The sequence below is a fragment of the Stenella coeruleoalba genome, assembly GCF_951394435.1.
Source record: "Stenella coeruleoalba genome assembly, chromosome: 19".
Taxonomy (NCBI): domain Eukaryota; kingdom Metazoa; phylum Chordata; class Mammalia; order Artiodactyla; family Delphinidae; genus Stenella; species Stenella coeruleoalba.
The window spans coordinates 1,165,113-1,186,996 of record NC_137165.1 but is presented as its reverse complement, the minus strand read 5'-3'; the positions used below and the strand labels follow the sequence as shown (position 1 = coordinate 1,186,996).

At 55.1% G+C, this 21,884-nt stretch overlaps 1 protein-coding gene across 6 annotated transcripts; it reads left to right on the top strand.

Moving 5' to 3' along the window:
• The first annotated feature begins 4,691 nt into the window (after positions 1–4,691).
• FLCN (folliculin) lies at positions 4,692–21,689 on the top strand. Of its 6 annotated transcripts, none has more exons than XM_079906020.1 (12): positions 4,692–4,754; positions 8,855–9,127; positions 10,422–10,568; positions 11,515–11,736; positions 12,573–12,733; positions 14,318–14,409; positions 15,893–16,068; positions 17,437–17,550; positions 18,294–18,417; positions 19,428–19,559; positions 19,673–19,778; positions 20,439–21,689. In XM_079906020.1, exons 2-12 carry the CDS (start codon positions 8,879–8,881, stop codon positions 20,638–20,640), a joined length of 1,725 nt encoding a protein of 574 aa, XP_079762146.1. In that variant the 5' UTR covers positions 4,692–4,754; positions 8,855–8,878; the 3' UTR covers positions 20,641–21,689. The 6 variants fall into 6 exon arrangements, with proteins under 6 accessions (XP_079762146.1, XP_079762144.1, XP_079762141.1 ...); XM_079906018.1 differs by having other exon boundaries at positions 4,701–4,754; positions 8,852–9,127; XM_079906015.1 differs by lacking the exon at positions 4,692–4,754 and adding an exon at positions 4,818–4,893 and having other exon boundaries at positions 8,852–9,127.
• The last annotated feature ends 195 nt before the right edge of the window (positions 21,690–21,884 follow it).

Genomic DNA, 21,884 nt, shown 5'->3' with positions numbered 1-21,884 from the left:
TTTAAATTATTTGAACATTGGCGTGTCTTCTGTATCACTTTTTTCCTCAGAAAAGCTTTTAACAAACATATTCATTGTGAACAGGTACAGATTTTAGGAATTATTGGAAGATGTGAATCTAAAGTTGATATCAGGGGACTTCCCTGGTGGCGCAGTGGCTAAGAATCCACCTGCCAATGCAGGGGACACAGGTTCGAGCTCTGGTCTGGGAAGATGCCACATGCCGTGGAGCAACTAAGCCCGTGGGCCACAGCTACTGAGCCTGAGCTTTAGAGCCCGTGAGCCACAACTACTGAACCTACGTGCCACAACTACTGAAGCCCGCGCGCCTAGAGCCCGTGCTCCACAACAAGAGAAACCACTGCAGTGAGAAGCCCGCGCACCACAATGAAGAGTAGCCCCCGTTCACCGCAAATAGAGAAAGCCCACAGGCAGCAACGAAGACCCAAAGAAGCCCAAAATAAATTTATTTAAAAAAAAGAAATTTTCCCTCTATCAGTGTGGCAAGTTACACAGTCTTGTTTTTATGAAAACAATTGGACAACTTCTGATTTACCTGGATCTGAATTAAAATCACCTCAACTGTGTTCAAGAATTCTAGTAGTTGCCAGTCATGGCTATTTAAGGAAAAAGTAACTTTCTTGTGGGCTCCTCATGTGGACACTACTAGATTCTTCCCCGAATAGTGATTCATTGAAACACCGCGTTATTTTGAAACTTTGATTTCCAGAGGGCCCGGTGTTTAGGGCCTGGTCCCGCGTTCGCAGGGCGCTCACGTGAGCCCCTCCTGTCGGGGTTGGGGAGGAGGGCCCTCACTCCCGGCCCTCACACCTGCCCTCGTGTGTTCTCTTGGTTCCGTGGCTAGAGCTCTGCAAACCTAGCAGGCCCCCCTGCAGTCGGCTCAGGACCCTGGCAGGGTGCTGGGGATCCGCCTCGCTGCAGCCCCCGTGTCCATGTGGCAATACAGCCCAGGAGGCAGGCCTCCCCCTCCACAAACCGTCGGGGACCCAGTTCCACTGGGCACCTCCTCCAGCCTCCAGCCACCTACATTCTATGAATCCCTTGGGAGACTTTTTTCCCTTTTCTAATGTGTGGTTAATGGCTCTGCTACATTGTTTCTATTCAACTGGCCAGCGGTTTCTCTCCACAGCAGTGGCTTTTGAAAATCTTGGGTCAAGATGAGTGGCCTCGTTTGTTACTAGAAGTGAGCATGAGACCCCACATGCTGAGCAGATGTTGCCTGGCACTGCCTGAGTCTCGTTTTTGAATAGTTACCAGAATCTGTTTGCGTGAATAGTTAAGATAGCCTCAGCCATTCCTTGGAGTTAATTCTCAGCAGCAGCTCCCTTTGTGAACACGTTCACTTATGAATACCTGTAGCATTTTGATGGTGCCTGAAGATGGTGAGCTTGCACCTAGGCAAGTAGGGCAGTTTCTGAGGTCCAAGGATGTAGCCTGGGGTTGGTGTTCATTAGTGGACCTACTGTTTCTCTGTGGACTCTTAAAGTGTGTCTTTTCATGGTGCTCTCAAATGTTAATAAGTACTCCAGATTAACGAGAATAACTGATCACCTTCAGAATTCAGTACTTGCGTTATATGTGTTTCTATTTGTATCGGTGCCCAGTGGGAACCCCCCCGCCTCCCCTCAAAGGGACAGTATTCAGCTTCTAGTCTAGACTTTATTAGGTGAGTAGCTTGGTCTGCGGGGCCTCCAGTTTGAGATATACTGGTATAAGGTATTCTTTAAAGAAACATCTGGTTGCATGTTTTTGAAATGACAGTAGATGTTTTCTGAGCCAAAGAATGGTACTAAATGGGCAATAATGGAATTTTTCTGGCCTGCATGGAAGGCACCTTCTTTACTTTGTTTAGTAAGTACATCGGAATCCCAAGCAAAGCTGGATAATAGAACATTCCTGGGAAGAATCCTAACTAGCCCTAGTAACAGGATATAATGCCTGTGTCATCTAACCAGGGACAAATGCTTTTACTTTTCTAGTACATAATTTAGCAGAGGGTCTTATAAACCTCTCTTAGCTTTTTAAGCGTGGCATTCACAGGTGGACCGTCCTTGTTCACATTCCCTCCTCTGTCTATGCCAATGGTCAACTTGTGTTCTAATTCTCTTCTATTGCTTGCTTTTCAAAGATGCAGTTTTGGATTTGTAAATTCTAAGTTTCCGGGTTGCAACTTGAAACAGTAGCCAATTTGTAGAAGAAAACTGTTATTTGCATGTAAGCCTGAGCAGTTGCGAAGGGCCCAGAGAAAATAAATGACAGGGTAAATCAGATACTTGTGAATGGGGAAATATGATGGCTACTCTTTTTAGGCAGTTAAATTACTTAACGGTGGTGCACAAAGACAAAATCCTATCTGTATCTTGTTCTAAAATCAAAAGCTGAAACCAGAGAACTTTTGCTAATTGTAAAAGGCATTTAATAAGCCTGTATCCATAATGGACTGTTAAAGTTTATTATTAGACTAAAAAGTAGCTGCTTGGGGTTTAAGAAGCAGCTAGTATTAGATTAAAACACAAGCAAGCTATCAGTTGAATTCTAATTGGGGAGGGGAATTAATTTTTTTAAAGTTTCCTGAAAGTGCTGTGATAAAAAATGCAAAATAAACTGTAGGGTTTTTTTTTTTTAATAAGAGATAATATTAGACGACTAGTAATTCTTGCCTTGCAACTGGCCGGACACCTTATACGCAGAGTTGACTGTCTAATATCCCAAAACCTCAACGTGATATACAAGTCCTGCACGAGTTCTCCTTCTGAAATATTACCCATTACTTGCTTGCTGCCGTTCAGCAGCTGGACAGGCTCCCAAACTGTTATACATATCTAAAAATCCAGGGAATGTTGTCTTGGTTGCTCCAAGAAATGAAAGCTGAGATTATTATTTATTCTTATAACAGGGAACCAATTATAGTACCCTTAAAATAATGACACGATTAAAAGTGTTAGATCCAACCTGCCTACAAATAAAACATACCTCTTCCTTCTGAAACTGAAAACTAATTCAGGGACATGGTGGTTTTGACTCAAAGATAAAGCCCAGCTGTATTCTATAGCTACACAAGGGCATATGTTAGGGAGAGTGCACCTGAAAACCTCAAAGGACATTTTCACAGTGAGACTTTTACTTTTCTCTCTTCACTTGGCTCTGTGGTCTTGGCAACTGGCATCCGTGAAGCACCCCCTCAGTCTGGATGCTCAGCTGTCAATACATCCCCAGTAAAGCCCCTTCGTTTGGCAGTAGGAAGGCAGAAAAGCATCAAGAAATCTTTAATTCTGATTGAGCCCATTTCAGTGATGGAAAAACATGTTCTGGACTGTAAATGCCAGGCAAGAGTACATCCAACACTTTTGGTAACATTTCTTAACGTTCCTGTTATGGGATAGAAGCTCTGAGTTTAGCATGGTATTTCATTTAGTTGAGCATTATTGGGGAGTATTGCCACCTATACTTTGTGAACATTGCTGCTGAGTTTTGATCGCCTTTCCCACTGATAAGGTGGGTTACATTTTCTGACCTCTGACATGTCCCTTTTGTTGAATGTCCCTAAAAGTTTATCCTCTGAGTCAGTTTAATTAACCCTTGGTACAATTCACTAATTCAAGGAATTGCCCTGTAGTTGTTACTTTTAAACAGATTTATAGATTTATTTGAGAAAGCACCTCCAAAAGTGGTGCTGTCAAAGATATTAATGGCATAAATGGGGTTGAGCTGCCGTCGAATGCGCGTTGAGTTTTATTGAAAATGTCAGTGGTTGAATAAACCTTCCTTCACTTGGGACCTCCATTAGCCTATCATCATGGAAATAAGGATAATCTGATCAAGATGGTGTCCTCCAGTGACAAACTGAGGAAGTTAATTCCTGGAATTAAAGTTACAAAATGAAAAAGCAATTTTTTTTCTTGGCTTAAAACCCGACTAAACCAATGTTTCAAGAACAACTACCACTAAGAGAAAATGGGAAATAACAAGATTACAGTTGTTGGAAATGTTTTCTTTTACAAGTTGGAAAGGCACAGACATACTAGGAGGCTGCAAACATTTCTGGAACCTTTCCACTAAGGCTTTCAAAGAGCATTTGGCAAACTCAGTAAAATTCATAAGCCAGAGAGAAGCGGCCCCGCAAGTCAACCAGCAGCCCTCGGCCACGTCACATCACGCCCTGAGGGCTTTCGGACTGACCTCTAAGTACACAGGCTGAATAAAAGGCGCCCAGGTTCAAGAAGATTATCACTCGATAACTACGTTTTTTTAAAAAGCTTGACGCGCTGCTGGGTAGGGAAGAGAGGGAGCCAGTCGCGCATGCGCACCCCACCCCGCCTTCCCCGGCGTCGCGCAGTTCGTGCGTCACCGGGCGACCGTCTCCCGCCCCGCCCCCTGCCCGCACGTTCCACCGAAGACTGGTTCCAACGGAAATTTAATGAAAACCAACGGTGAAACCAAAAGGAATTACAGCGTCATTTATAACGTCGCGACGTTCTCTTTCTTTCTTCCTTCGGTGTGGACTGGGAGTCCTAGGATAGATATATTTTTCCTCAAATCTCTTCAAAAACTTTTAATTAAAGCATCCTTCCCCCCTTCTGGAATGGTTTCCTCCGCTGCCCCCGCCCACGCGGGCGGAACCACTCCGGGCTTCTCGGTGGGGGCACGGGCTGGGGCGGCGGAGGGCGTCGGGCAGCTGTTGCAGCGTTCCGCCGGACTTTGGAGCTGCCGGGCTCGTGCTGTCTTCCCGGGCTGTGAGTCTGGTGGGGCTCCGCGCGCCTCGCGGGGTGGGGGCGTCGGACGGCCCGCTCCCCCTCCTCGGCCCGGGCGGTGGTACCTCCCGGCCGAGTCACGCGCCCCGAGGCGGGCGCGGCGGATCTGTGAGGGTACACGGTGAGGAGAGCCACTTTGCGGACCCGGAGGGAGGCCGAGAGAGTGGGGAGGGGGGGAAGGCCGGATACCCAGGAGCGGGGCGCGGCGCGACGCGACGCGACCTGGAGCTTGGAGCCAGGGCGGCTCCCCGGCCTGTCCGGTCAGTCGGGCCGCGCGGTCCAGGGCGAGGGGGGCCGAGCCCGCCGGCCGGGGAAGCCGGGCTGAGGGGCGGGATGGCAGGGTTCGGCGACCCTGGAGCTGAGGGGGCGACCAGTATGGCGGGTACGATCGGGCGCGGCCTGGTTGCGGAAGGGGTGGGTCGCGGTGGCCGGAGGCACTGGGTCCCCAGCGCGGGGATACTTGGCAGACCTGCGGGGGCCCTCGGAGTGGCCGGGGGACCCGGGTCTCCGAGAGGACATGCTGAGGCGCCCGGCTACCAGTGGTTGAGTGACAGTGGCGCGACGCCGCGGTACCTTCGGGTGTCACACGCCTGTCCCCCGTGCACGAGGCCGGGCCGCCGTCGGGGAGCTGCAGCGTGTGTGATGCGGGTCGAGAGCTGCCGGGCTCAGCGCATCCTTAACCTTCCGTGGTCCTCGGGCGGACCGCAGTGGGGTAGAGGGACCCGGGCCAGGGTGCACCGCGGGAGGAGGTCGTGCCCACGTCACTGTCGGCGATGGGAGGGGGCGTGGACAGGACCCTGCCTTTCAGGGTGTAATGTTGAGCCTGTCGGGCGGGGGAGGGTTTTTGCCTCTTGGTTTCTGGAAGGCTGGTTGGAAAGGAAGGACTGTTGGGCATCCGGTAGAGAGAGATGGGAATCCGAGAGTGAGTGGAGACCCGGCCTCATGCTGCCCGAGTTCGGGTGCCATGGGCCGTAGTTCCCTCCCAGGCCTGTGGGGCGCAGCTTTAGGCTAGTGCCGAGAGAGGTATTTGGACCTGTCGGAGGTCACCTGGCTGCTCGGGGCTGGAGACAGACGTTTTTCCGCGTGCGCAGGTCTGGAGAGCTAAGTTTTATCTAGGCTGTGGCACCCCTGATTCCAGTAGTCAGAACTCTTGTCAGACAGGAGTGCTTCCCATTTACAGCAAAGTAAGAGTAGCCTGTCCCACGGGAAGTAGCTTAGCAACATCACCTCTGCTCTCTCCTTTCCATGTAAGGGTGGGCCTGTGGTCGGAAGGGCTAAATGGGCATGACGTGGGTGCTGCCCCCTTATAACCAAGAGCAGGAAGGATGAGGACTTTATATTTTTAAATATCTTACGTTTTATATAGACATTTAAATATAAATATAAGTACCTGTATCACAAGGGCTCCTTTACGAAACATGGCTGTAGACTTTGACCACAACATCGGCTTTCCATCGCTTGCTGCTTACAAGGCAAGTGGCCTGCTGAGCCACTCAGAACCACATCCTCTGTGTGATGTTCTCACTTGAGATTGGCTGTAAGCTGCTTGCATTTTTTTTTTTTTCCCCATGCCCACTGCTCTTAGAATTGGCTCTCATTTTTTTCCTTACCTAGAAAGCGTCAGGTCTTAGAGCTGAGGTATTGACCGCTGTTGCAGTGCCTGACTCGTTTGGAAATGACCTTGCTGGCTGTCACCTGGGCGGGGTGGTGGCTGTTTGGTCCTGCTGGGTGTAGAGGTTCGTGTTGACATCATCCACAAGCATTCCCCTTTCTGTGGCAACAACTGTCCTCTCTCCAGGCAGCTCCTAAATTCACTTGTCTACCCCCCATCAGTTTGGTGCCCACTGTGTGTCGGGAGCTGAGAGAGGTGGCTGGGTGTGAGCACTGCTGAGGGTCCTCTCTGAGCAGAGGGCGTGCAGGGAGAGGCCGCGCGCGCAAGGAGCGAGCCGCTGGAGGGCTGGGGGCGGCGTTCAGGGCCTTCCTCACCGGCCCTGCCCTCCTGGCCCTCTGCTGTTAGAATCTCCATGGAGCTCAAGGTCTTCCAGCTAAATGTCCTCCTGTCTTAGACTGTCTTCTGTCCCACTGCTCAGCTCCCTCCGGGAGCCCTCTGTGCCCTGGCCCGCCATGGCCTCCAGCTGCCCCTCCTATCCCCTGTCTGACCCCCAGATGTCTCCTTTGGGTTGGCCTCTGCCGCTCCTACTAGCCTGTGCGGGCAGGTGGGCGGCCCATGTCAGCTGAGTGGTTGACCGCAGACATCGGGTGGTGGCAGAGCGAGCAGGCGGGTAGCGAAGTGGCTATGAGTGCGGCCGCCAGCGGGAGGCCTCTCGAGGGCCCGTGGAGGGACCCGCCAGGCCCGGTGGGCGAGGGTGCCGCTCCCCGGGACCCGCTCCGCGGACTCCCCGCCCCCGCTGTGCGTGTTCACACTGTCTGCTGCCTTGCCTCTGTCGTCTGGGTTCAGCGTCCCAAGCAGGTGCCTCTGGCTGGCCAGGCCATGCTCAGGCCTGCGCCTGCCGACCAGGGGGTGAGCACAGAGCATGTCTGACCTTTGATTCTGTAATGGGGGCTGGCGTTCTCCAGTGGATCCTGCCGGTGTCCACTACACAGTCAGACGTCAGTAACTGAAATTGTCCTTCACTGTTTTGAGCACGGCTGTCCAAGAGAACTTTCTGTGGTGATAGAAATGGCCCTCCCACGGTCTGTGCTGTCCGTTTAAAATGGTGGCCGCGAGCCGCATGTGGCTGGCGAGACAGGAGGGGGGCTCTTCATCGTCGTTAATTTGGATCTGAGCTGCCACACATGGCTCTTGGATGCTGTGGTCTGGAGAAGACTTGTTCCCACTTTAGCCTGGCTCCCAGGCCCTGCTGTGTCACACGTGTCACGTCGGCTGGGCGGTCACTGTCCCGCCTCTGTTTCTGCACTACCTGCTGGAGCCCAGTGGACAGACGCCCCACCTTTAAGGTTTCCCCGCAGAGGGCAGTGCGCCTGCGTTCCCGCTACGCCCTCCCCGCCCTCTGCTGCCCTCCTCTGGGGCGATTTTGCTCACGTGGTCTCCGGCGTGATACTGGACTTCACCTCACTGCCTGTCCTCCTTTGTCATCTTGACCAGCTCTTCCTCCCTCCCACGTCTGAGCTCTGGGGCCTAGGTCCCCCAGCCCTGGCTGCCCCACTCCCATCTCCCATGGCCTGTCATCATCATCTCCACTGGAGGCTTAGTAGGCGCTGCTCTCGGCCGTCTTCTTCCATCCCCCACGTCCCCCGCTTCCTTCTTTGTGCTCTACAGTCCGCCCGTGAGCAGCGTCTGCATATCTCTTTGGGACGCACTCACGCTCTGAGGGTCCTTAGCGCTTTCCCCCACCCACCCTGGCCCAGGCCAGCTCGCTTCCCTGCGTCCGCCCTGGCTCCTGCACAGTGGCCAGAACGACCTTTTAAAATAACAGTCTAATTTATTGTGTTTCTCATCAGAACCCACCAAAGGTTCTCTGATCTTTGAAGAAAAGTTCAGGGTCTTACCATGGCCTAGAAGGGTCCCTAAAATCCACCTCTTGCTTGTCTTCTGCCCTCACCCCCCGGCTCTGCAGACATTCAGGCCCCGTCACGGCCTCTCCTCAGCCCCCGTGGTGCCCTCTGTTCCTTCCGCTGTCACCTGGGAATCCTTTTGTCCGAAACTACATCCCCCCTCCTCCAGTGTTTCTCTGTCCTGGACCCCTGTCCTTGTCTCCCTAATGCGGTCACCGCACTAGAGGAAGCGGTGTGTGTGTGTGTCTTTGTGTGTCTGTGTGTCCGTCCCCATCTGCCCACCTCGTGGCCCTGCCGGCACAGTCCTGACTGAAGGGTTTCTGTGTGATCCCGCATTAAGTTTCCCCTCCTCTTTGTCCTAACTCCTTGTGGACAGGGACGGTATCTGCTTTGTGTCCCCTGCCGCCGATGCAGTGCTGGCCCAGAGTGGGTGCTGGGCAGTGCTGCCTGGCTGGGTGACCTGCCTCTGCTGGACAGAAGCCCATTGAGGACAGCAGAGGTCACTGGGCTCTGGAGCCGGCAGGTTCTGGGGCTAGCTCATGGCATTTCCCTCCTCTCCCCAGCAGGCCTGGCACAGTCTCCAGGGCGCCATGAACGCCATCGTCGCGCTCTGTCACTTCTGCGAGCTCCACGGCCCCCGCACGCTCTTCTGCACAGAGGTCCTGCACGCCCCGCTTCCGCAAGGGGCGGGGAGCGGGGACGGCCCCGGCCGGGGCGAGCACGCTGAGGAAGAGGAGGGCGGTATCCAGATGAGCAGCCGCCTCCGCGCCCACAGCCCGGCGGAAGGGGCCAGCGCGGAGTCCAGCAGCCCGGGGCCCAAGAAGTCGGACATGTGCGAGGCCAGTGTCTCGTGGGGCGTTGGGGGCGTTTCTTCTCCGCGGAGGCCGCGCGCCGTGGGCGTGGCCTCACGGGCGCCGCCGGAGCTCGGGCTTGACCTCCTGGGGGTGGACAGGAGGCCACACGCCGTGGGCCGTGTGGTGTGCGCTTGCTGCTTTCCTTCCCTCCGGTCCTTTCCCTGCGTCCCAGCTTTAGCTTGTTCAGACCACCCTGGGCCAGCCGATGCTGGCCACCACCGTGGGGCCTGCCCTTTCGGCCTCGCCTCGCTCACTCGTGTCCACGCGCTGCCTTCTCAGCTCCCGTCCGTCAGTCTGGCGTCCTCCTCGCAGGCACCCTGCCCGCTTCGTGAGCTCTGGGGGATGAAGGTTAGGTCCCCGCACCAGGCGGCTGCTTCACCCGGAGCCCTGGGTCGGGATTGGAAATCAGGGTGGCATTGGACCTGTCACTACAGGGTGGACAACAACCCAGCCGTGTTAGCCTCGTTCCGCTGAGAAGCAGTCGCTGAGCTCGAGCTTGACTGGTTCACTGTGAGGGATCGAGGGTGGGGAGCAGAGGTGGGGAGGGCCCTCCGCTGGGAACGCCGCTGCCTGTGATGGAGAGGCAGGCAGGAAGGAGGCCTGCGCGGTGGGGGCCTTGGGGGCGGGTCCTTGAGCTGGAACGGCCTTGGGAGGCGTCCTGCATCGCCCAGGGAGGGGCTGGCTCCGGGGCCTCTGTGCGCAGTCCCAGGTTGGGGGCTGCCGCTGGGGCTCACAGCATTGGCGCCAACGTGACGGTGGCTTCAGAGGGGCAGCAGCCAGGGCCGCCGGTCCGGCCCCTTCCCCATGGCAGGGGGTCTGAGCATGTGTTCTCAGGCGGCCACGCCAGTGCCAGAGTGTGGCAGCCTCTCTTGGCACGAGGTCCCTGCCAAGTGGTCGTGCCCGGATCGAGGACGGAGGCTCCGGGCCTCAGTTTTGCCACCTGTGAGGTGGGGATTCTTCCGGTAACTGTCTCACAGGTTTGCTCCTTGGATTAGGTGAGGTGATGGGTACAGAGCTCTTCGGGATCCCTGCTGCATAAGTGCCAGTAGATGAGGTCCAGTGACCTCTGTGTTCAGTAGATTCGATGCCCTCTGACGACCTTGGTGATGTGTGCATCCTGACTTTCCTACTCGGGAAACACGGAAATCCTCAGTCAAGTATAACTCTAGGAGCCGGTTGTTCTTATGTGAAAACAGATTGAATTTTCTGCTTGAGATTTGCATAAGAGTCAGCAAGCATGTTGCTGGCTTACTGGTTTTCTTCCCTTTCTCGTGGGCAGGGCTGCCGGTCACTTGCAGCAGGGCATCCTGGGTACATCAGCCATGACAAGGAGACCTCGATCAAGTACGTCAGTCACCAGCACCCCAACCACCCCCAGCTCTTCAGCATCGTCCGCCAGGCCTGTGTGCGGAGCCTGAGCTGTGAGGTGAGCACCCGTGACCCGGGGCCTCTGCGAGAGTCGCTCACGTGCGCGCCAGCACGCCCTGAGCAAGCTCGGTGTCGGTTACGGGAAGGAAGGCAGACGGCAGCCCGGAGACGGCCGGGCAGGTCCTGGAGTGAGTCACGTTGCACCCTGGTTCGTTGCTAACTTACCATTTTAAGCACCAGGCTTTCATTATTCGTTCTTCGTGGACGTGTTGCTAAGGTGTGAAGTGTTTGTAGGTGTGTGGCTCCCATCAGATGTCAGCTTCGTGTCGTCTCTGTCACGTCAGAGCCTCAGTGCTCATCACGTGCTCTCTTAGCCGACCGAGGCGTGAGTCTGTGTTTCTAAGACACGTGGCTGCCGTTGTCGAGTTGTCTTAGCCTCTGTGTCTTTGTCACAGAGTTCACAGTCTAGTCGCTCACACTTCCTGTCACTGCCCCACTTGATCGTCCTCACTCACTGCTGCCATGTGCCCGCCTGGCTGTGTCCCTGCTGGTGGGCAGCTGACCGTGTCTGGTGGGGTTGTGTGTAAGAGTGGGTGTGGTGTGAGGGAGACCCAGTTCTCTCCTACACATAACATATGCAGATTTTTTATTACGTGGACTCTGCAGTGGCTGTTTTGACTTGCCAGTTCTCTGGTATGTTCCAGATGAGTGATGTTGGCAAATCTGAGCCTGGGGTAGATGTAATACTTGTATACGAGTTATTTATGACTCAAGGTAAGAAAAATTAACGAACCTACTGGTCCTTGGGTTTCATGGTAACGAACGTTCTCTTTAGGAAGTTCGGTCACGGGAGAGATGAGCAGAGTTTTCCTTTCTCATCCCTGCCCTTTCCACTCTCCCTGTAACTGATGCTGATTAATTAGCGCAGAAAGAAGAGTGAGCACGAGGGTTTGAGTGCAGAGGTGCAGAGGGCGGTGTCCTGCAGCGCTGTCCTTGTGTCCCAGGTGTGCCCCGGCCGCGAGGGCCCCATCTTTTTTGGGGACGAGCAGCACGGCTTTGTGTTCAGCCACACATTCTTCATCAAGGACAGCCTGGCCCGGGGCTTCCAGCGCTGGTACAGCATCATCGCCATCATGATGGACCGCATCTACCTCATCAACTCCTGGCCCTTCCTGCTGGGCAAGATCCGTGGGATCATCGACGAGCTCCAGGGCAAGGCGCTCAAGGTGGCCCCGAGGCAGGGCAGTGGGCGGGGGGAGGGAGGGCTGTGTGCGAGGGGCCAGGAGCAGGGCAGCGTTCCTGCCTGGGGGTCCCCTGGCCGCCGCGGAGTCGGAGTTGCGGCGATAGGCCCGGGGCCAGCCAGTCCTGCTGGCTTCAGTGTCTCTCTCGAGTCTGTCGTTGTCTTGCTTCTCGCTTGGCTCTGCCTTTACTGCAGTCAGAGGCCTGGTTTGATCCCCGCTGTCTCTGCTTCCCCTGACCATCATTTCAGCAGCCTGTCCACTAGTGGTGTGACAGACCTGCACCTACCATGCATCTCCAGCCACGGCCCTGCATCTCCAGGGCCGCCCAGGATAGGCCAGTGGTGCTCTGGGAACAAACAGTGCTTAAGCCCCAGCAGCGTGTTTATGTCCATCGCAGGCAAGCAGGGGTCTGCGCGCTGTGGTCAGGCTGGAGTGGTGTTGCTGCCCAGTTGCCTGCTGGGGTGCACAGGTGGGGCTGGAGGCCAGGCTCCTCTCCCCCATCGCAGGAAGTGGTCACGTGTCCCACCCACACAGGGTCTGAGCAGCAGAAGCCCCCCGTGCCTGGAAACGGGGGTGCCTGGAAAGCGCAGATGCCCCCTGAGCCCCGTCACGTGCCGAAGAGTCGGTGTCGGGGAGGCCGCAGGAGAGACTCTTAACTGAGCCTCTTGTCAGGTGGCTTCTGATCCAGCGGGGGGACAAAGCTGTTCTCTTTGGGATGAGACCCGGGGCCCTTCTTTGCTCTTGGCCCAGAGAGCAGACTGGGGCCTGGGCTGCTGGCTGCTTTTGTCGTTAAGGGTCTTTCCCCTTCCCCTGTGTGTCAGGTGTTTGAGGCGGAGCAGTTTGGGTGCCCACAGCGTGCCCAGAGGATGAACACTGCTTTCACACCGTTCCTGCACCAAAGGAACGGCAACGCTGCCCGCTCGCTGACGTCCTTGACGAACGATGACAGCTTGTGGGCGTGCCTGCACACCTCCTTCGCCTGGTAACCAGACTCGGTCTTCTCGTGGCCACTGGGGCATTGGCTGGACTGTGCCCAGCTTGGGGGGGACAGTTGCTGACAGGTCTGTGCTGTGATGCGTGAGTCCTGAACTGGGTTCAGTCCTTCTCGCCTCTGAGTGCGTGGAAGTCGCGTTAAGGTGGAGCTCCCTTCCCAGCCATAATTTTAAGGTGAAGTTCCTAGACCAAGACCAGTGGTCTCCCTTATTGTGAGCAGCAGTGAGTGCTTGTCTCGCACAGCACTTGTGAGTCAGGACTCAGACAGGGGCTGAGCTGGGCCGTTCTGGCCCTGGTCCTTAGGCGGAGCTGCTGTCGTGTGAAGGCTGGGCTCCTTCGGGGCTGGCAGGTCGGTCTGGCCGTGGGCGGGAGGCCTCTGCTCGCCACGGTCGTGCGGGTGATCCGGGGAGAGCGAGGTGGGCTCTGCTGGCTCTCACGACCCAGCCTCAGCAGCACACGGGCCCTGCCTGCACCTGGTTGTTAGAAGTAGCTCAGCCTAGGCGGGAGGGGAGGACCGGGCCCCGCCGTTGGAAGGGAGGAGTACCGACAGATTTCTGGACATACTTAGAAACCACCACAGTCTGTCCTCCGGCCACAGGTTGTTTCTCTTCCTCCCACTGCAGGATATGTTCCTTCCAAAGACTCCCCAGATTCTCATTCCTGTGCAGCATCACCTAAATCAGGTCCTGGTGTGGGTGACGTTCCTCACATATAATCCTTGAGTGCAGCTTCTGAGAACCTGCAAACTAAAGAGAAAAATATTTGTCTCCTCCACCTGGCAGACAGTTCCTCTTATCTTTTAGAAATTATTATTATTTTGCATTACACGGGCCTCTCACTGTTGTGGCCTCTCCCGTTGCGGAGCACAGGCTCCGGACGCGCAGGCTCAGCGGCCATGGCTCACGGGCCCAGCCGCTCTGCGGCATGCGGGATCCTCCCAGACCATGGCACGAACCCGTGTCCCCTGCATTGGCAGGCGGAGTCTCAACCACTGCGCCACCAGGGAAGCCCCTAGGAATTATTTTAATTTGGGAAAATTTCAGACAGACCCAAAGTATAATACTACAAGGAACTTCACCCCCTCCTACTTCAGCAGTTAGCGACCTTTCACTGATTTTTCATCTGTCCTTCACTTTTTTTTTTCTGGAATGTTTTTTAAAGCAAATCTTAGTTGTACCACTTCAACCAGAAACCCATTATCACATGCAACAGAATGGACTCATTGCTTAGCATCATCCAGTCCAGTCCATGTTCACGTTTCCTGCTTTGCCTCCGAGTTGACTCTGGCATTGGGACCAGCGCACCACCACACAGGCGCGGATCGTGCCAGGCCTCTTAGTCTAGAGCAGCGCCTCGTGCGTCTCTGCCCCAGCCTCCCTGCCTTTTGTTAGAGGCCTGGGCTGTGCGTCCTGTAGGAACCCCTGTGGCTGATCGAATCCTCGTGGTGGTTCTCAACTCGTTCTTTTATGCCCATGTTTTCTGTAAGCAGTCGTTAGCTCAGGAGGGTTGATTGGCTTCAGGTCTAGTTTTCCTTTTGGCGAGAACACTGCATAGGTGGCACTGTGTTTCCCAGGCTCCTGAAGGCGTGCGGCAGCCGGCTGACCGAGAAGCTCCTGGAAGGCGCGCCCACTGAGGACACCTTGGTCCAGATGGAGCAGCTGGCAGGTGAGCTGGGAGGTGCCTGTGCTGGGAGCCTCTGCCGGCGGTGGCCTGGGGTCGGCCCGTGCTTAGCTCCCCTCTCCTCCATCCCAGCAGAGAGAGCTGGTGGAGGGGGCCCCAGGAGCCGTGTCTACAAAAGCTCGCCCTTTGCTCTTCGTGGCTTTATTGTGATTTCCTGCCTCATCTTCCCTGACAGTCACGTGTAAGAGTCTGTCTGGGCAGGTTGGGAAGGACCATCCCCGGGGCTGTCGCTCTGGAGAGGTGGGTTGAGTGAGGCTTTTGTGTCCCTATCGTACAAGAAGCACTTACTCGGCCTGTCTGGATGGGGACCTGCTCTCTGCTCTTCAACAGTAAAATGGTGTCCTTTAGTCGGACCCGAGGTTTTCATCAGGGCGGTGGTTCCCAAGCCTCCTGAACTGGGCGGCCCTCCCCAGGTTTGCAATCAGGTCTCCACATCTGGGTGTTCTACGTAACTGCCCAGGGTTGTCTGGGAGTCTGCTTTTCTTTTGGAGATGGTTGGATTTTCAGTGACATAGGTCCAGGATCTCAAATGTGGGGCGGGGTGAACGAGATTCATGATGCGTCTTGTGTGTCCTCTGTTACAACGTGCTTCTTTTTGCAAACGATTGACCTGAACAAGCTGGAGCTGTTTGGAACTTGTTCCTGTCGTCCGGTGACCTGCACCTGAGCAGGCTTCCCTGCGAAGGGGAGGGTGGGCGGGTTCATCAAGGGCAGGGCTCGCTCAGAGAAGACAGAAGCGCGGTCCACTTCCGCGCCCTCACAGTACGGTCGGCCCGGAACCATTTATCGGAGCGATGACACGTTTCTAGGTTAGTGACGGTGGCAAGGGCAGTCTGCTGGTGAGATTTATTTGCATGGAGAGCTGAGTGCGTCGGGGGAGAGGAGTGCAGGCGTGCGGTGCTCACAGTCTCGTCTTGGGTCGTATTTTGGTCACAGGGTGAGCATAGGGGTTCAGAGCACACGCTGCAGCCTGTACAGACCTGCCTTCAGCTCCAGGCTCCAAGATGTGTGTGTCCTGTGCGCACAGCAAGGCCCCTTCACTCGAGCTGTGCAGTGAGGATGCTGCATTCCTGGGGTTGTCGTGACGATGAATTCAGATAGCAGATATTCCTTTCTGTAAGACGGGGAGAGCAGTACTGACCCAGGGCAGGCGAGAGGATTAAAGGACAGAATGTGTGGACATCTTTAGGGGAGCGCCCACACACTGTTAGCGTCCTTAGCGCTGACTTGACTTTTCCAACCGGCAGTGGACAGAACATAGCAGACTGAACACTCCTGGCCCACCCCAGGACTCCAGTGGCAGCAGGTAGTGTAGACAGCTGGTCCGAACCAGAAATCAGTAGCCTTCTGGCCGGTTTAACCACGAGATGCCTTGGGCTGAAGTGATCGTGTGCAAAGACTTGCATCCAGAGAGCGAAGGAATCTAGGGACGCACATTTCGTAACTGAATTTGTTGTCTGTCTTGCAGACTTGGAAGAGGAATCGGAAAGCTGGGGCAGCTCTGAGGCTGGAGAGGAGGAGAAAGAGGGGGCCGAGGGGCGGGAGCCGACCAAGTGCCCAGCGGATTCGTCCTTGCTCTCAGACTGTGGAAACTGGCAGCCCCGAAAGCTCTCTGTCTTTAAATCCCTTCGGCACATGAGGCAGGTAGGCGATAGAGAGGTAGAGCCCGGATCAGAAACTCAGGACAAGAGCCCCGTCCTCTCCTTCTGGCTCATCTCCATCCAGCACGCCTTTTCCTTTGGGTCTGTTGTGTTCAGGGGTGACCAGGAACCTTCTTGGTGGGTGGCTGAAGATGACAGGGGGCATCTGGGGTGTCTTAGCCCCAGGCTCAGTGAGGATGCAGGGCGTTTCTCTAAAGAAAGGCCCAGCGGCTGGCGTCTCATGGTTCTCTGATCTTGTCATTCTGGAACCTTCTAAGGGAATTGAACAGCATCGTTGGTTTGCACACAGCCTAGATGCTTTGCAAATTGAAAACGGTGGCCTTTCTTACAAAGAACTGGAAACAACCTGAACGTGCGACCCTAGGAGTTGCATCCGCGGGAGCCTGCACCGCGGGGGGGCGGGGCGGGGGCGGGGCTGCTCGCCGCACGGGAGGGCAGCGGGAGTGACCGCTAGATCACGAAGCAGGCTGGCCTTTCGTAGACCCTCTCTCTGTTTACTTTTACATTGAGCATGAATTCTATCAGAAAACAGTTATTTTTACTTTGGAAAATGAAGTAAAGCCTGGTTTACCAGCAGGTGTTCTGTGGGGCTTTGGGGTGAAAACCATTCATTTAAATCGTCCTTGATTTGGCCGCAGTCCTTGTTGATTACAGTGGGTTACAGCTAATGTGGATTACAGCTGGAGGGGATCTTGAATTCCACCGGAGGTGGGAGTCCTTGGGGGCTGGTAGGGTTTGGTAAAAGGCAGTGTCACAGCCACCTCTTTTTTTCTGGCCATTTTCACAAGCCCTAAGACAACAGGCTGAGCTCTTCTAAAATGTCAGTGCCGCGGAGTTAATTGGAATTGATTAAAGCAGGATAAAAACAGGACAGATGAGGAAGTCACAAGCCCTAGATTGAGAGACTCACAGCCCAGAGGACATGGTTAGAGCCGGGGCTCCGGACGGGGGTCCACTCAGCGGGCGGCCCTGGGCTGCCGGCATCTGGACCGAGCTCTCCCTCGGTGCTGAAGACTCACAGCCCTGGCTCGCTCTCAAGCGGTTAGGCCAAAGTTAAGGGTGTAGAGAGAGAGGGTACGTGTTGCAAAAAGCTAACACTTCATCTGCTTCAAATCTTTAAAAATGGGATTGGGGAAAAGATCTTGAAGTGTACAAGAGCCCTGGGGTCGGACCTTCAGGTGTGAGCACAGGGCCATCCCTCCTCCTGGTTTCGGGCACGTCACCCAGCCTCCCCGAGAAGATAGGTGACTTCCGCTCTCCTGCCCGTCTTCCTTCACTCTACGGAGAAAGTTTCTAGACGAACACACAAATAACTTCCTCTGGACAGAAAGCAGTGCACCGTGTTTTTCAGGTCCTGGGTGCCCCATCTTTCCGCACACTGGCCTGGCACGTCCTCATGGGGAACCAGGTGATCTGGAAAAGTAGAGACGCAGACCTTGTCCATTCAGCCTTTGAAGTTCTTCGGGTGAGAGGATCTGCGTTCCTTTGTGTTTTGTGGCAGGACGGTATTGGCCCAGTGGGTTTTTAAAAAACCTGTTAAGATGTGCCAGAGCCTCGTTGCAGAGGTTCACGCCTGAATCTAAGACCTGTGCTTTTCTCCACTGTTAAAAATGGTATTCATCTGTGCTTTCACTGCCGAGGGCCCAGGTTCTGTCCCTGGTCAGGGAACTAAGATTCCACAGGCTGCGCAGCGCGGCCAAAAAAAAAGGTAGTCATTTTTGGCTTTCATTTCGAGTGAGGAGTCTGTGCTGTCCTGACAGACTGATCACTCTCCCATCCGCCCTTCCCCAAGCCCCGCATCCCTTTGAGAAGCCACCTGTGCCACAGAGGCGGGCCTGGGTCCCCACGTGGTCCTCTGCACAGAGCCTGATCGACGGGCTGGCTGGAGTGCACGTGTGGCGTGCTGTCTCCGTCCCACAGGTGTAGGGGGTGCCAAGGCCCAGGTCCGGCTCTAAGCGTGTGTGCATGCCAGCCGTCTGCCTGGGCCCGTGAAGGTACAAGACGAAACAATCTCCCAGACAACTTAGAATCCCTTTGGTGGGTGAGGGAAGAGACGAACGTCTGTGAAGTCGGAGAATGATGGAAGAGTTAACCCTGCAGAGCGGGCCGGGATGCGAGGGCTCTGGACCGAGCTGCAGGGGGCTCGTGGGGTGTGGGTGAGGGACTCGGGTCGGACAGCGCTCAGCTCTGGGTTGTTCCGTCCTTCAGACCATGCTGCCCGTGGGCTGTGTGCGCGTCATCCCTTACAGCAGCCAGTACGAGGAGGCCTACCGCTGCAACTTCCTGGGGCTCGGCCCCCACGTGCAGATCCCTCCCCACGTGCTGGCCTCAGGTACGTGCCGCGCGTCGGTCCGGGCTGAGCCCCTGCATGTCAGGGCTCAGAAGTGAAACCACGTGACTGGACCTCAGCTGTGGGTTTGAGGACGATGCCTGCTGGCCTCAGGCGGGAAGACCCACGTTGCAGGACCAGCTTTCCCTGTGGCGTTGGCTTCTAGTGTCTGTCTTGAAGATGGGTGAGGGTTGGGCTGGGCTGCTCACTGGGGTGTGGCTCTCTGTGGGGCGGGTCCCAGCCCTGGGCCCTGGGGCAGCTCAGGGGGCGCTGGACTGAGCCTCCGCCTCGTGGTCTTCCTTCCTCTCTGTTCTCCTGTGTTCATCTGCCTGAAATCCATCCCCGGTGCTCATCAGCTCCGTGGCCCTTGCTCTGCCCCCCTCCGCCCTCAGGACTGACTGACAAGCTTACTGCTCTAGACAGAGCCAGGAAGCTGATCGACATCCCTCATTCTTGGTCTGGGGGGGTCGGGAGTCAGTACATCCCTTTGTGGGTGCACATCCCCGCATCTGGCACGTCTAGGCCTCCTCCAGGCACATCTGTGAGAGCGGTGGGAAGGTTGATCACAGAGCTGTCACCCTCTCAGCAACCAGGCTGGGCCATGAGTCCAAGAGGCAGTGTTCAGAACACAGGCTCTCGTCTCAGAGATGGGCTTGATATTGTTACCACCACTAGCCATGTGACCTTGTGCAAGTCACTTAGCTTCTCTGAGTCTGTTTCCCCATCTGTAAAATGGGTTGTAGCGGGGCCACTCTCCCAGGGCTGGTTGGTATTAGACCAGTGGAGGTATACGCAGTAATTTGTAGTGATATAATACAGTGCGTTATTAGTTTAACTGAGTCAAAAGTGAACCCTTAACTCTTCACAAGCTACCGAAGATTTTAGGTGCCAGTGGTCAGCTCAGGCGGCTGGAGTTTTCCCCAGATGATCTGAGATGATTGGGAGCTGCAAAGGAGGGGCTTTGTCCCGGGGTGAAGAGCACTTGACGGGCAGCGTGTCTTGTGTCGCTGCAGAGTTTGCTGTGGTGGTGGAAGTGCACACGGCCGCCCGCTCCAGCCTGCAGCCGGCCGGCTGTGAGGACGAGCCGTCCCTCAGCAAGCACGAGTTTGTCGTGACCAGTGGGAGTGCTGTGGCCGCAGACCGAGGTGGGCGCCGCTGAGCAGGGCCTGCTCTCCCCCCGGCGAGCGGGCTGGGGGGCGCTGAGGCCGCCCCTGCCCTCCCCGTGCTGACCCCCCCGCCGTGCCCCGCTTGTCCCCAGCTGGCCCCACCATCCTGAGTAAAGTGGAAGCAGCTTTGACCAACCAGAATCTGTCGGTGGACGTGGTCGACCAGTGCCTCGTCTGCCTCAAGGAAGAGTGGATGAAGTAAGCGGGTGCCACCTCGGCCCCTAGAGTCTGTGCTTTCAGGGGAGGGCTGGGCTGCCGGCAGCAGGAGAAGCAGGAGCCGTGGCCAGAGACAGAGGTGAGGCCGTGGCTGCTGCGGGAGGGGGTGTGGACAAGAGATGCAGGGCTCCACCACGCGCTGACCTGGCTGGGTGGCCTGGAGCAGGTGAGCCCGCACCCCTGAGCCTCAAGCTGCTCTGTGCTCTCCAAGGGAGGCAGTTATTTTGATGCTGAGTTAACTTAAGAATTGGAAGGTCGGGGAGCAGATGTTCCCTCCTTATTAAGCAAGTTACTGTATTTCCTCCCGCCTTCTTAGTAATTTTCTGTCAAATTTAATCAGTCAAACACTGTTCTGATTTCAGACAGTACAATGGCGCCTAGGAGCCACCTGTCCCTTTTATGAATGGGAGGAACATTTGTCTTTTTAATCTCCCTGTTTGGCTGCACCAGCATCAGCAGCGGTGGGGAAACGGGAGACCCTGGGTGCAGGCGCGAGCCGCCGCTCTGCTGTGCTGCCTCTCCTGTCTCAGTTCCCGCTGTGCCTGCCGAGCCGTTGCTGGTCTTGAAGCCGTTTAGGCCCCAGGACCAGAACTCTGCTGACGGTTCTGCGGTAGCTGAGTGTTTGGTTTTGGTCTTCTGCAGCAAAGTGAAGGTCCTCTTTAAGTTCACCAAGGTGGATAGCCGGCCCAAAGAGGACACACAGAAGCTGCTGAGCATCCTCGGGGCGTCCGAGGAGGACAACGTCAAGCTGCTCAAGTTCTGGATGACAGGCCTGAGCAAGACGTACAAGTCGCACCTCCTGTCCACGGTCCGCAGCCCCATGGCCTCAGAGCCTCGCAGCTGACCCCGTCCCGGGACACTGTGTCTGGGTGGGCCTCCCGGGACGCGGTGACGTCCGTCCTTGCCGCGGAGCTCGGACACAGGTCTGTGATGGCGTTCTCAGGCTGTCCTCCCGTTTCCAAACTGCTGGCATGAAGCTGTTTCCTAGTAAGGAGTGGAAACTGTTGGGGCTGAACTTTGCCCTCTGTGTGGGATGCGGGCCTGGTGTAGTTCTTGGCACCATCCCACAAGCTATTTGAATTGCTCCAGCCCTGAAGGGGGCAGTGAGAGACTTGTGACAGTTAGTCCCCTGCATTCGCGCACCCCTGGGAGAGAAGAGCGTGAGGAAGGTGTGCAGCTCGTGCCTCTCATGGGTGCTGATCTCAGAATTTACAGGGAAACGTGTCGGGCCAGCTCCGCCTGGGGTATCTTAGCCGCAGTGTCATACCCTTTCTTGAGGTTGAACCTTTCTGTTCTCAAGTTCAGCAAGGGTTTTCCAGGTAGTGCATGCATATGTGAGTTTTGTGAATTTTCAGGTTATGTTCTGATCTGTAGTCATCGTTAGTAATCTGGTTTTAAGTTAGGGCTCCGGGAATGCCTTTTGGGGTGGAGTGGATGTTTTCCTCCTCTTTGGATCATCTGGAATTCGTGTTCTGAAGTTACCTGATGACCAAGTCTTCTGGCCGTGCTCTTCTGTGGTTGCTTTGAAATTACCCTGTAGCTTGAGGACGAGCCCTGATCTTTTTTACACAAAGAGGATACTTTGCTGAAATGTCAGATGGAGTCGTTTGGCTGGCCTGGCTCACTGGATGTGGAGTTGAGAAGCCCATCATAGTTTTATTCCATATCACTTTGCCCTCTATTGCTTCTTTAAACGTTTACATTTGGCTGCAGTTAAGTTTCAGAGTATGGTAGTTTAAGACTGGTTCATCGCCCCTGTGTACACTTTTAATAAGGATTCATGGTTTGGAAGGATTTTCCGGTAATTTTGCTGATTTGTTTATAGTTTTTTGTGTTTAATTTATATTTAACAGGAAGACCATGTTTATATGACTAGGTATCTGTATCATGCAAGAACATTGAAATAATAAAGATATATTTTTATAAACTGTTGACTACATGGTTTTATTGGTTTGATACCTCAGATTTTCTTGGGATCAGTCATAGAAAATAATATGTTTAAAGTAACACCAGTGATATAACTATTTTGGAACTCTACTCTCCTGAAGGCTTACAGTTTCCAGGGGAAGCCGTAGTAAACAGTTGTAG